Source organism: Grammomys surdaster, unplaced genomic scaffold (assembly GCF_004785775.1).
Source record: "Grammomys surdaster isolate TR1022 unplaced genomic scaffold, NIH_TR_1.0 126036, whole genome shotgun sequence".
Taxonomy (NCBI): domain Eukaryota; kingdom Metazoa; phylum Chordata; class Mammalia; order Rodentia; family Muridae; genus Grammomys; species Grammomys surdaster.
Window position 1 is genome coordinate 3401621 of NW_021620849.1, and position 12862 is coordinate 3414482.

The window sequence follows — 12862 nt, forward strand, 5'->3', positions numbered from 1 at the left end:
CCTCATCTCTTCTCACACTTTTTTTTTTTCAGGTGAACCATCTGAAAAGACCTGTCAGCAGAATGGCAGATGCTCCAGACACTAGTAATGGTGCGGCTGTTTCCTCCACCAAAAGGCACAAGCCCCTGTTTCAGTGTGCAAAGTGCACCTTCGCCACAGACTCGGAGCTTGAGTTCCAGAGCCACATACCTCAGCACCAAGTGGACAGCTCCACAGCCCAGTGTCCCCTCTGTGGCCTGTGCTACACATCTGCCAGCTCCCTCAACCGCCACCTGTTCATAGTCCACAAAGTGAGAGACCAGGAAGAGGGGGGAGAAGAAATTGTGGAGGTGAAGGTGGAAGCCACAGACTCAGAGGCATGCTCTGGAGAGGAGTTGGCCTTGAAGACTGGAGAGAATGGACTGGAAGACTGTGCCAGTGAGCCTTTGGTGGCTGACCTAGAACCAAGGAGGTCACGAGACCTAGCTGTGGATGAAGACAGTGCCCAAGACCCTCAGAATCAACCACAGGCCTCTCAGGACCAGAACAGCCATGCAGTATCTCCTCAGGTGTGACCAGAGGCTTTGTAGCCATCAGTCGGGCTATGGCACCCTCCACCTGCTGTGCAGACTGTGGGAAATAAAAAGCTCTGCCCCAGTGTTTGTGTGGCCACTGTGCTCTGGAGCAGTGTCGATTCTGAGTTGTGGGCTCTGGATGTCCCCCAGCCCCAGAAAATGTGGGGTCATCCAGAATTCCTCACAGCTCTGAATTTGCTTCTGTTATTTATGGCTTAATGCTGCTTCTTGATACCCCAGTTCTCATCCATGCCCTTCCAGCCCCAGGGTACTTAGGTAGTGCAGCCCCAATGCTGTTAACTCAGCTTACAAGCCCTCAGTAGCTGTGCTCTGGGCTCCCTACCTGCCGTATTCATCTGGAGACACCTCAGAGCTCTCCTTCCTGCCTTCAGAGCCCAAGAAGGAAGGGAATGAAGAGTGCTGGCCATTCCTCTGGGAACTCTGCCCAGCCTGGCTTGATGAGGTCCCTTGCTCACCCTTTCCTTCCTGTCTTCTTTCTCTGATTCTTTCCCCCTAGAAGCATCCTGAGGACTTCACCTGTCACTCTGATCATGTCTCTGTGGGTGGGAGGTATGGCAGTACACTCCTGTTTGGACCTGAGAGAAGCATGAAGTATGGCCAAGGCAGGCAGGTGCCAAGAGCCAGATCCTCTTTGGGGTTGTGGTGGGTCTTCCTTCTACTGCTGTCCTGCAATCCCTGACAGGTGGGGTGTGGGGCACACAGACACTGGGGTATTTGTATTTTTGTTCCTGTGCCATTAGAGATGCTGCTGCCTCAGGCAGGCCAGCCCCTCCTCCTCTCAGCCACACTCTTGTTGCTCAGACTATATTTCAATAAAAAAATCTTACCATGCAGGTAGGCTCTTGTATTCCTCTTCTGGTGAGCTAGCCCTTCCCTGCTCCACCTGAGACTTCCCAGACAGCCCTGACTACCCCATCTGAAAGAAAACAGCATTTCCTGCTGCCCATGGGAGCTCTAGGTTCTGGAGCTTGTGCTTGGGAAACCAGGAGTCTTTTACATAATCTTGGTTCTCTGGAGAATTCTAAAGGAGCAGGGTAGTGATGGAGGTGTCAGTACTGGTCAAGACCCACCTCCAAGGACTCTGGCCTTGGAGCAGCATTAGCTTTAAGGTCTATTGATATTTCTGGGCATCTTTCCATCAAAGGGTTTTCAACCCAAGAGATTCTTGGTGAGGGATGAAGAGAAGGAATTCTGTGACATTCATACACCGTTCAGAGACTGCTATTGCCACAGCAAATCCAGACTCGGTAGAATTGGGATTAGATGAATTTAGTCCTGTCCAAGCTCAAGGGACAAGTTGTGGGAAGGTGTTCTTGGACCCAACAGGCCTGGGCTAGGCCTTGTAGCACAGGGAAGGGGTGCTGGCTGAGTTCCTAGGCTTCATCTTTCAAGGGAGGCATGAATACCAATTAGGAATCAAGTTGGATAAATATGCATGACCTTTTCACAATTGAAGACATTTTTTTTCTTGCTCTATCAAATGCCAAACTTTTAGTGAAAGGCTAATGGCAGTGGGAAAAGTTAGCGCTTGCCTCAGTTCCAGAGAGGCTCTGCTGCACACACCATCTTAATGAGCATTCTTTCTGGCAAGGCCTCCACTTCCCTGCTTCCCCAGCTGGCAGTGAAGGGAAGCGAACCCTACTGAGCGGGTCCCAATTCCTTCACATACCCTGCTTTCTCTTCAGATCCCGTCAGTCCTTCACCTCCTGCTACTCTCCCCAGTGTTGGGAGCCTCTGTACCCCAGATCACTCATGAGAACAGGTTCTTAAGGAGGCGAACAGAGGACTTTGAGCTGTGTGGCTGTTTTTCTTCCCACTCAGAAACCATGGGAGCTGGAACAAAGAAGGTGGAGAAGCTAAGGGTGGAGCAGCTGTCCTCGTAGCAGATCCAGCCTCTTGGAGAAGTAGAATAGGACCTGCTATGGGAAGCCTGGGCCATGGGCTGAGTTCTTGCTGTCTTTAACCAGTTCCTAGCATCCCTCATCGCCACGGGCTCCTCTCATTCAAAGCAGAACTAGAAATCCCCATCTAGCTCCTTCAAGGCTTTTCTGAGGTCATGAGCAAGCACTCAGATGCCTGACTACCATGTGGATGGGGGTTTCTTCACTTGTGGACCTGGAGACACAGTGAGATGGGGCACATCTCACTGGATGTGGGCTTCAGTTAGGAATTGGCCAGTTTGCTTATCCATTATTCAATGATGATAAAGATTGCATTTCCAGCCCTGCTCATGTCCAGCATCTTGTTTAACTATTACCAGAGACTTTCACTTAATCCTCACAAGGATCTCAGCTACCCTTCTATTTTACAGAGGCAAAAAAAACGGCCTTAGATTAAATGACAGATATGTTGAGCTACCTGTGATGATGGTGCTGAGTCAAACCTGTGCTGCCTTAGTGACAGGGCTACTCTGGCTGCTGCCAGCCTGTCAGCAGTGTGGAGCCATCCAAAGCCCACCCTTCTAGTTTCCAAAAAGGCAGGGTGCCCCTTAATGTCAGATCCTCCAGTGCCTTGTCACCCCAGGGAGGGCCCTGTGTTTGCACATTCGGTGTCCCTGACGTTGGCTCTCACTGGGGTTTAGTTTCCATCTGAAAACCCATCATTTCTGGAGCATTCTCTAAAAGAGGTTACCTAACTTCTGGGGAACACAGGGTTCCCTCAGAGTCGGTATCACCTGATTGCTCATGACAGTTTTTTAGTGCACTGTTTGTCATCTGAGGATGCTTGCTGTAACAGATATTTTCCCTGCAGCGGATGCTCTCTTGACCAAGCTAGATTAGATTTGCTACCCTCTAGAAACTACCATACGGCTACCCTGAGGCTTGACAAATGACTAGTATTTACTCTTTAACTGCTTTGTCTCTGTAAAATGATATGCTGAATTACCGTGAACTAACTGTTGTAAAGAATTTGCCTCTTATGTAAACAGTCTGGGTTTTAAAAATTTAATGGTTGTGTTGTGGCCCACCCTAGAATTTCCACATTTTGCCTTGCCCCAGTCTGAGGAACTTTTGTCCTGTATCTCATTGTACATTCAACCCCAGGAAGTTTAAAAAAAAAAAAGAACCTTTTTTTTGGTTTGGAAAAATAGATACATATACATTCGACCACATAAGGCATTCAACAGTACAAATAAACATACAATAAAAAGTAAAGTTCTTGGTGGAGGTTAGCTTCCAGTGCCCTCGCCAGAGTTCCTCATTGTTATCTCTATCTTGTGTACCCTTTCAGAGCAATTCTATGCATTTATGAGTTTATAAATATGTATATTTATATATCTATTTTTAATACAAACAGTAGCATTCTATACGTCATGTTCTGAGGCTTGCTTTTTTTCCCACTTACATAGTGTTACAGAGGCTGTCTCAAAACTTAAGACACTGGGTCAGTATAACGCTTTAAAAGCTTCAGGTTTTCGCATCCAGCGGTGATTTGCGTCCAGGTGTGTGCATGAGCGTGTGTGAATGTGTGCGTGTGTGAATAATTGGACTCAGTTAGTAATATAGGCCAGAGCTCTCAGGGCTGACGTTCTAGATTCTAGAATATGCCCTTTGTTTTCTCCGAGACTGCCACTCACCTTCATCAACACAGACTGCGGCTTCGGCAGGGAACACAGAGTGCCTTGGGGCATGACTCCCGAATAACATGACTTTTTCCCCAGGTCCCTGTTTAAAATGCCTTTTTATTGTAAAATGACAAAGCACTAATAGAGGAATGTAAAGCACATATTTATAACCCCACCCTTTTAGCAAGGCAGTTAATCAGTTTTCTACCACCTTCCAGTTCTTTGGTATATTCATAATTGTATTTATGGTATAATTATGGTCATGGCGATGAATGCCCTAGGATATTGAGCATACTAGACAAGTACTCCATCACTGAGCTGCCTCCCAGTCCTTTTTTTGTTTTGTTTTCTTTTATGAGGACAGTCTTGTTTTGTAGCCCAAGTTAGCCCTGAATCCCACCTCCGCTTCCTGAATAATGTTATGTTATATACAGGCACGTACCACCACACACACTTTCTAATTTTTCTTGGGTGATCTCAGGAGCAGTGTAAGAAAATGGAGAAAGCAAATAATTAAAAATCAGAAATGCAGTCGGGCGGTGGTGGCCCACCCCTTTAGTCCCAGCAGAGGCAGGCAGCTCTTGAGGTCAGTCTGGTTCACAGAGTTAGTTCCAAGACAACCAAGGCCACACATAGTAACCCTGTCTTCAAAAATATACAAAAATCCCTCGCAGAAACACCAGTTCTTGATCCCTGTTGTTGGACAGTCATTGGGTCTCAGGTTCTCCTCTCCAGATGATGGGATTGCTTTGTGTTTTGGGGTATCTTAAACAGCTTAATCATACTCATTCCACTGACGTTTATGCCCAAGTAGGAAAGAGTGTCTCAAAAACAAGAATTCTTACGGAATTTTCTTTCTTACTTATTCATTTACTTTTTGGCTAAGATCTATTCAAAATGGAAAAGATCTTTCCCTGCAAGTACATTAATTTATATTTCAATCTGTATCAGGGTTTTTGCTTTTACATACTGGGTTCTTTTCTGTTACTTTTGCCTTTTCTTGAGCCTTCTTCCCAAATTGGGCTTTCTGCCTATTGATAATTCTTGGGCATCTTTAAATCCTGTCATCTCAGCACTTTAGGGACCCGCATCCAGATGAATTCTTGAACTAGTTCATTGTATAGTGTATTGGCCTTTAAATGTGCTTTGATGAAGCTGGGAAGAATGGTACACACCACAATCCTTGGGAGGAAGATACAGGAAGATCATTTTCATGGCAGCCTGGGCTCCATAGTGAGTTTGAGGCCATCCTTGAGCTCTGTCTTTAAAAAAATAAAAACTAATATATATATATATATATATATATATATATATATATATATATATATGTGTGTGTGTGTGTGTGTGTGTGTGTGTGTGTGTGTATACATATACATATATATATATATACACACACATATATACATATATAATGTGTGTGTGTGTGTATGTGTATAAAGATTGTTTTAGTCTATACCATAGGCTCGCCTGGAATTCATTCTATAGTCCAGGCTGGCCTTAAACTCATGAGGGTTCATCTGCCTCAGGCTTCCAACTACCAAAATGACAGCTATAAGCCACCACACCCCTGTAATTATTTTTTAATTTTCAAATTTAAATTGTGTTAGGTGCAAGAATACTACAAACCAATACATATATTATTGACTATGTGAGAAATGGGTCATAGAAATAAAGTCATCCTGGGTGGTGGTGGCGCACGCCTTTAATCCCAGCACTTGGGAGGCAGAGGCAGGCAGATTTCTGAGTTTGAGAGTTCGAGGCTAGCCTGGTCTACAGAGTGAGTTCCAGGACAGCCAGGGCTTCACAGAGAAACCCTGTCTCGAAAAACCAAAAGAAAAAGAAAAAAGAAAAAAAAGAAATAAAGTCATCTATGCCAATTCCAACTGGGAGGAGCACCATCTCATTAAGTGCTCAAGTAACTATAGACCTGGAATATCACTAAGTTCAAGGGTCACAGTGCCATCACATACATAGCCATTGTCCTGATGTACTGACCTAAAGTCCAGCCCATTCATTACCTTTACCTCCATTCTCTGAGACGGCATGGCTGTGTGTGTGTGTGTGTGTGTGTGTGTGTGTGTGTGTGTGTGTGTTGAGACTAAGTCTCTCTGTGTTCCTGGCTGTTGTGGAGCTCACTCTGTAGACCAGGATAGCTTTGAACTCACGGAGATCCTCTAGCCTCTACCTCCTGAGCGCTAGTATTAAAGGCATGCCACTACCTAAGAAGCTCTGCCTGAGGGTATTTCACAGTTCGTTCCTAGGCTAGCACTGAAGAGGCTTTTGGATATGATTTTTAAAATACAGCCAAAGCTAGGTGTCATACACTTTTAATCACAGCACCAGAGAGGCAGAGGCAAGAAGATCAGGAGTTCGTGGTCATGTGTCTCTACACAGTGAGTGGAGGCCAGCCTGTAGTGATTCAAAAGAAAGAGAGAGGAAGAAGGAGAAGGAGAAGAGAAGAGGAAAGAAGAGAGAGACAGAGACAGAGAGAGAGAGAGAGAAAGTGTGTGTGTGTGTGTGTCAGGTATGGTGTCACATGCAAGTGTTGTAGTTCCAGTACTTGGGAGGAGAGGCAGAGGCAGAAGCAAGATCTCTCTGAGTTTTGAGCCAGCCTGGTCTACAGAGTGAGTTCTGGGCCAGCTATAGCTGTATAGGTAAGACTCTGTCTCAAAACCTGTGAGGAAATGATGGAAGTGAAAGAAAGCTGTAGAAGGCCAGGCCTGCTGGTCCAGACCACAGCGGGGAAGAGGGCTGCACACTCAAGCCCTGCCTGGGCTGGAAGCTGTGCTAGGGTTGGGTGTGTGGCTCAGTGGTGGGACATTTGCCTGGAGGTTCTGTGTTCAACCCCTAACATTGGTGGATGGGGTGGGGTTGATAATGGAGTAGGCGGCAGATGGGACAGGTGGTGGCTGGATTTGTTAGTGGCGTCACTTGTGTAGGCAGAAATGGTAGCAGTTGTCACTGAGAGGCATTCAAAATTTCACAAGAATGAGATGTTTAGGAGACAGAGAGCTAAGGCCATTAAAGATTGCTTTGGAAAGGGCTTGGTAGCACAAGCCTGTAATCCTGGTGCCCAGGGGCCTGAGGGAAGGCAGGTCAAGCTCTAGACCAGCTTGGGTAACTTAGAGGAATGAGAAGTCTCTATCTCAAAATGAGAATGAAGGGAAAGGCTGCAGATACAGCTTAGTGGTACCCCACTTGCCCCGAATTCAGTCCTCAGTATAATGGGGGGGGAGGGGGTGCAAAAAGGAAGACTTGATAGTTTGCCCTAAAAGGAGAAGTCAAGGTTGAGAGGCTTTTCTACGCTCAGTTGAAGATGAGTTAGTTTTCTGGGCTTAACTAACTGCTGCCGTGTGACACCGGGTACTCTTTCTTCTGGAAAGTGCCTGGACGTGTGGCAGTGTGGAGTTCAATAGAGCATGTAGGCTAGAGAGAACACCTAGCTGGGTAGCCCTGCTTTGGGGATCCCTTGCACTCACACTAGAATCAGAGTGGCTTCTTGTTAGTAGTAATCTTTCAATTAGTGTCCACTCGCTCCAACACACCTGTGGCCACATCTCCAGTCCCTGGATAGGAACATGCCAGACTGGCTAGCTCATCCCACAAGGGCAGGACCCAGAGGCTCCACCCTCTTGGAACGGAGGCTCAGCTGCCTGAGCTGAGGGCTACCTAAGCTCTTGGAGAGAGATCAGACAAGCATTTGAGAGTACTGTGATATGGCCCAGTGGCACAGGCCTGCAATCCCAGCTGCTCAGGGGCTGAGGCAGGAGGATGGAAAGTTCAAAGCCTGCCAGGCCCAAGAATGAGTTCAAAGGTAGCCTGTCTAGCTTAGTAAGACACTGTCAAAAGAAAGGAAAGAAAGAAAGAAAGAAAAAAAGAAAGAAAGGAAGGAAGGAAGGAAGGAAGGAAGGAAGGAAGAAAAGAAAGAGAGAAAGAAAGAAAGAAAGAAAGAAAGAAAGAAAGAAAGAAAGAAAGAAAGAAAGAAAGAAAGAAAGAGTGCTGGTATGCTTGTCTAGCCCATGTGGAGTTTTCACACACACACACACACACACACCACTGCAGATCAGCTTGAAGGAAGGATAGCTAGCCTGCAGTGTGAGGTAATAGAATCTCATGGATAGAAAGAACAACAGGGATCTGGGTTTTGTAGAATTCTCATGCTAGGACTTGGCCTTCAAATGAGAACAAAGAGGAAGTAGTCCCAATGAGGTGTGTAGGGGTATGTGTGTGTGTATGTCTGTGTGTGTGTGTGAGAGAGAGAGAGAGAGAGAGAGAGAGAGAGAGAGAGAGAGAGAGAGAGAGAGTGTGTGTGTGTGTCTGTGTGACAACAAGAGGATCCTGAAGACTCATTGGGCCAGTCAGTTTAGCACAGTGAGCTTCTGGTTCACTAAGAGACCTTCTAGAGACCAGAGAGCCCCAATGGGACGGGGGTAAGTTAAGGACAGAATATACAGCCATAGGGTCCAAACAGGGTTGGCAAGGAGAGAACTTGGCATCATTAAGTATCCTTCTTCCTTGATCCCCACGCTGCCATCACCGGTTCTCAGCACAAGCTAGAACATTGATCCTGGAGATGCCCAGTCACTGCACACACAGCTCCAGGCTGTAAACGTGCCCTCCCCACACACACCCACATTTTTTTCTTGATTCAAGTTAAAGTCCACTCTAAGACAGCTCAATTCTGGGACCACAGAAGCCCCACAAATGTGCAGACATAGCACCCACAGGAGATTGTTTCATTGTTCTTGAGACAAGGTCTCGCTCTGTGGTATCTGGATAATGTGGACTTTGTAACATAGACCAGGCTAGCCTCAAACTTGGCATCTGCTTCCAGAGTGCTCAAAAGGTTGCTCCATCATGTCTTGCTCTTTTCCTCTTTAAATGTGTGAGGTGTATGTGTGCATACTTGGCCTTGAACGACATTTTTTGAGCCAAGGTCTTTTAGTGAACCACCTCTCAGAACATGGCATCTGGTCATTCCTGTTGGGCATTACCATAGGATTGTTTTGCCTTTGTTCAGAAGGCCATTGTCTGTACTTGGAGACCCAGATCGGCTAACCCATCACAGCTTGATAAGGGATGGGTTCCCTTTGGGCTCTTCTGAGAAGTTCAGTAGTGAAAGGAAGGGTTAATATCTCAAGGAAAAGCAGGCTGTTGATAACCTTCATAGTCTGTAGGGAGAAGCCCAGCTGGGAGGACAGGGAGCTGAGAGCTGACTGCTGAGAAGGGCCCAGATTTTGGAGGCCTTGGAAGGGAACCATAATACACTCTGTATTAAGCGAGGTTCCTGTGACAGGATAATAACGCCAGCCTGTTCTTCTAAGCTGGTGTTACTGCCCAGTAACCTCTCTCTGTCCTCTGGGGTTGGTTGGTTGGTTTAGTTTTCTGAGACAGGGTCTCCCTGTGTAGCCCAGTCTCACCTTGAACTCAGCAGTTCTCTTATTTAGCTTTTCCCTTTTGTTTTCTGTGACAGGGTCTCAGTATGTAGCTCAGGCTACCACCTAGCCAGATTCTAGGTTAGGCACCTACAAGATGGACTTAAGAAGGTCAAGGGGCAAGGACCATAAGATTCCTGAATCAAGCCGGGCAGTGGTGGCACACACCTTTAATCCCAGCACTTGAGAGGCAGAGGCAGGTGGATTTCTGAGTTTGAGGCCAGCCTGGTCTACAGAGTGAGTTCCAGGACAGCCAGGGCTATACAGAGAAACCCTGTCTTGAAAAACAAACAAACAAACAAACAAACAAACAAACAAACAGTTCCTGAATCAAGCAGGTTATCTTAGTCAGGGCTTCTATTGCTGCAATGAGCAATGACACTGTGGTCAGAAAGCAAGTTGGGGAGGAAAGGGTTTATTTGGCTGACACTTCCACTGCACTGTTTATCATTGAAGGAAGTCAGGACGGGAACTTAGACAGGGCAGGAACCTGGAGGCAGGAGCTGGTGTAGAGGGCACGGAAGGGAGCTGCTTATTGGCTTGCTCCTCACGGCCTATGTGGCTATTGCTTTCTTATAGAAGCCAGGATCGTCAGCCGGGGTGGCCCCACCCACAATGGGGTGGGCCCTCCCCCATCAATCACTAAGAAAATGTCCTACAGGCTTGTCTACATCCTGATCTTATGGAGGCGTTTTCTTAATTGAAGTCCCTCCTCTCACATGACTTTTAGCTTGCGTCAAGTTGACACAAAACCACCCAGCACACAGGTGACGTTGCTATCCACTGAACATTATGTTCCTATGTGTGTGGAGAGGGAGTGGGGTGGATAAAGAATAAGGGAAGAAGTGTAGAGACTGGGGGAGGGAGGTCCAGAGCTGTCCCCAAAGACAAGTGTAGGCCTGGGAGGGGGCTGACACTTTAGAGGTAGAGGAATTCCTGTGACTGTTGGAGTGTCAAGCATTTGATTGCATTGCTCAAGGGAAGGGAGTGTGAAGGTCTCTGAGGGGACAAGGTCAGCGTACCTGCTGCCAGGATGCTGGCTGAGTCACCAGAGAGGATGACAGTGAGACCAGACCCTGGTATATACAGTGCTCATTATTATTTTGTTTTGGGGTTTTGGTCTTATTGGTTTTTATTATTTATTAAATTATTGTTTATTTTTATTTTGTGTGTGAATGTTTGCCTGCATGTATGTATGTGTACCACATATGTACACCATGTATGTGCACTATGTATATGCACCGTGTGTGTGTGCTATGTGTGTGCAACATGTGTGTGTACCGTGTATGTGCACCATGTATGTGCACCATGTGTGTGGACCATGTATGTATACCATGTATGTGCACTATGTATATGCACCATGTGTGTGCTATGTGTGTGCACCATGTGTGTGTACCGTGTATGTGCACCATGTATGTGCACCATGTGTGTGGACCGTGTATGTACACCATGTATGTGCACCGTGTGTGGACCATGTATGTACACCATGTATGTGCACCATATGTATGGACTATGTATGTATACCATGTGTGTTCCTTGTGCTGAGAGAAAACAAAAGAAACCATCCATCAGATCCCTGAAACTGGAGTTGGAGGTGGTTGTAAGCCACCATGGGGTGCTAGGAACTGAGGGCTGTCCCACTAGACAGCAAGTGTTTGTCGCTGCTGAGCCATCGTTCTAGCCCCCTTCTCTTTTCTTTTTGAGGCGGAGTCTCCTGTAACTCAGGCTGGCCTCAAACTTGATATGTAGCTGAGGATGCCCATGAGCTAGCTCCCAGTCCTCTTGCCACTACCTCCAGAACGCTGAGATTGTAGCATGCATGTCTACCACCCCAGTGCTGCAGAGGTAGAGAGAGCAGGATCTCCCGGGGTGCACTGTCCAGCTGCATCTGAGAGCTCTGGGCTCAGGGAGAGACCTGATCTCAAAAAAAAAAAAAAAAAATAACCTAAAGTGAGGAGGCCATAGATGGTGGTGCACTCAGGAGGCAGAGGCAGGGGATCTCTGTGAGTTCGAGGCCAGCCTGGTGTACAGAGTGAGTTCCAAGACAGCCAGGGCTACCCAGAGAAACCCTGTCTCAAAAAACCAAAAATAACAAAAAAGTGGAGCGAAGTTGAGGAGGATACCTGATGTTGACTTTTGGTTTCCCAGCCTAGCATACCTGTATGCACATATGCACATATACACACATATGCACGAACACAGAGACACCGGGAAGCAGGATCCCCACAATGAATTCCGTCTGCACTCCATCACTGTTCATATCTAATAGGAGGCCCTGACTGCCTTCCACGCACTACCTACAAAGCTCTAGTCGTGGATTTATGGAGATTCTGGTTTTTCTTCAGGTGTGAGGGACTCCTGAGGGCAGAGACTATATAACATATTCATTTCTGTTCCCTCAGCATCTGGCATAAAGCCTGACGTGTGGTAATTATGGTTATTTAATGAGCCGGGCGGTGGTGGCGCACACCTTTAATCCCAGCACTTGGGAGGCAGAGGCAGGCAGATTTCTGAGTTCAGGCCAGCCTGGTCTACAGAGTGAGTTCCAGGACAGCCAGGGCTACACAGAGAAACCCTGTCTTGAAAAAACAAAACAAAACAAAACAAAACAAAACAAAACAAAACAAAACAAAACAAAACAAAAACAAACCTGTGCTGAAGAGCTATGTGTGGTGGCGCACAAGTGTAATTCCAGCACCTGGAAGGCTGAGCTGGGTGACTCATGGATTCCGGGCCAGCCAGATGTACGAAGTAAGATCATCTCAAAAAACAAATGGGCAGGAGGGATAGTTTAGCATTAAGAGTATTGGCTACTCATCAGAGGACCTTGGATTGATTCCCAGCATCCACGAGGAAGCTTACAACCATCTGTAGCTCCAGTTCCACGGAAGCCAACGCCCTCTTCTGGCCTACATGGGCACTGCATGCACATGATACACAGGCATGAAATTCATGCAGGCAAAATACCCATGAACACACACACACACACACACACACTAACCAAATAAAAACAAACTCCTCTTGTATTCTGAATGAGCAGCCGAAAGCTCAAAGATTATAAATAGAATGCCTATCCCCCTTTACAGAATAAACTGAAGGACAAGAGACAAGGTCACACGACTGCTCTGGGAAGTTGCATGAATCTCTGGACTGCTAAGCAAGTCCACACTGGACAACACTTCACATGCTCTCTCTTCTGTTGCTAGGCTGTAAACCCGAGAGCAAAGACATTCCCTATCTCCGTCCCTGAGTTCTTTGACACCCCATCATCAGGGATTTAGGTAAAA

General features: G+C 46.7%; 1 protein-coding gene across 2 annotated transcripts in view; it reads left to right on the forward strand.

Moving 5' to 3' along the window:
- Positions 1-3884, forward strand: part of Znf592 (zinc finger protein 592) — a 51235-nt gene extending 47351 nt beyond the window's left edge. For both annotated transcript variants that reach the window (XM_028754809.1, XM_028754808.1), the window contains one exon: positions 33-3884. In XM_028754809.1, the coding sequence (XP_028610642.1) occupies positions 33-554 (522 nt within the window). In that variant the 3' untranslated portion in view covers positions 555-3884. The remainder of the gene's footprint in view (positions 1-32) is intronic.
- The last annotated feature ends 8978 nt before the right edge of the window (positions 3885-12862 follow it).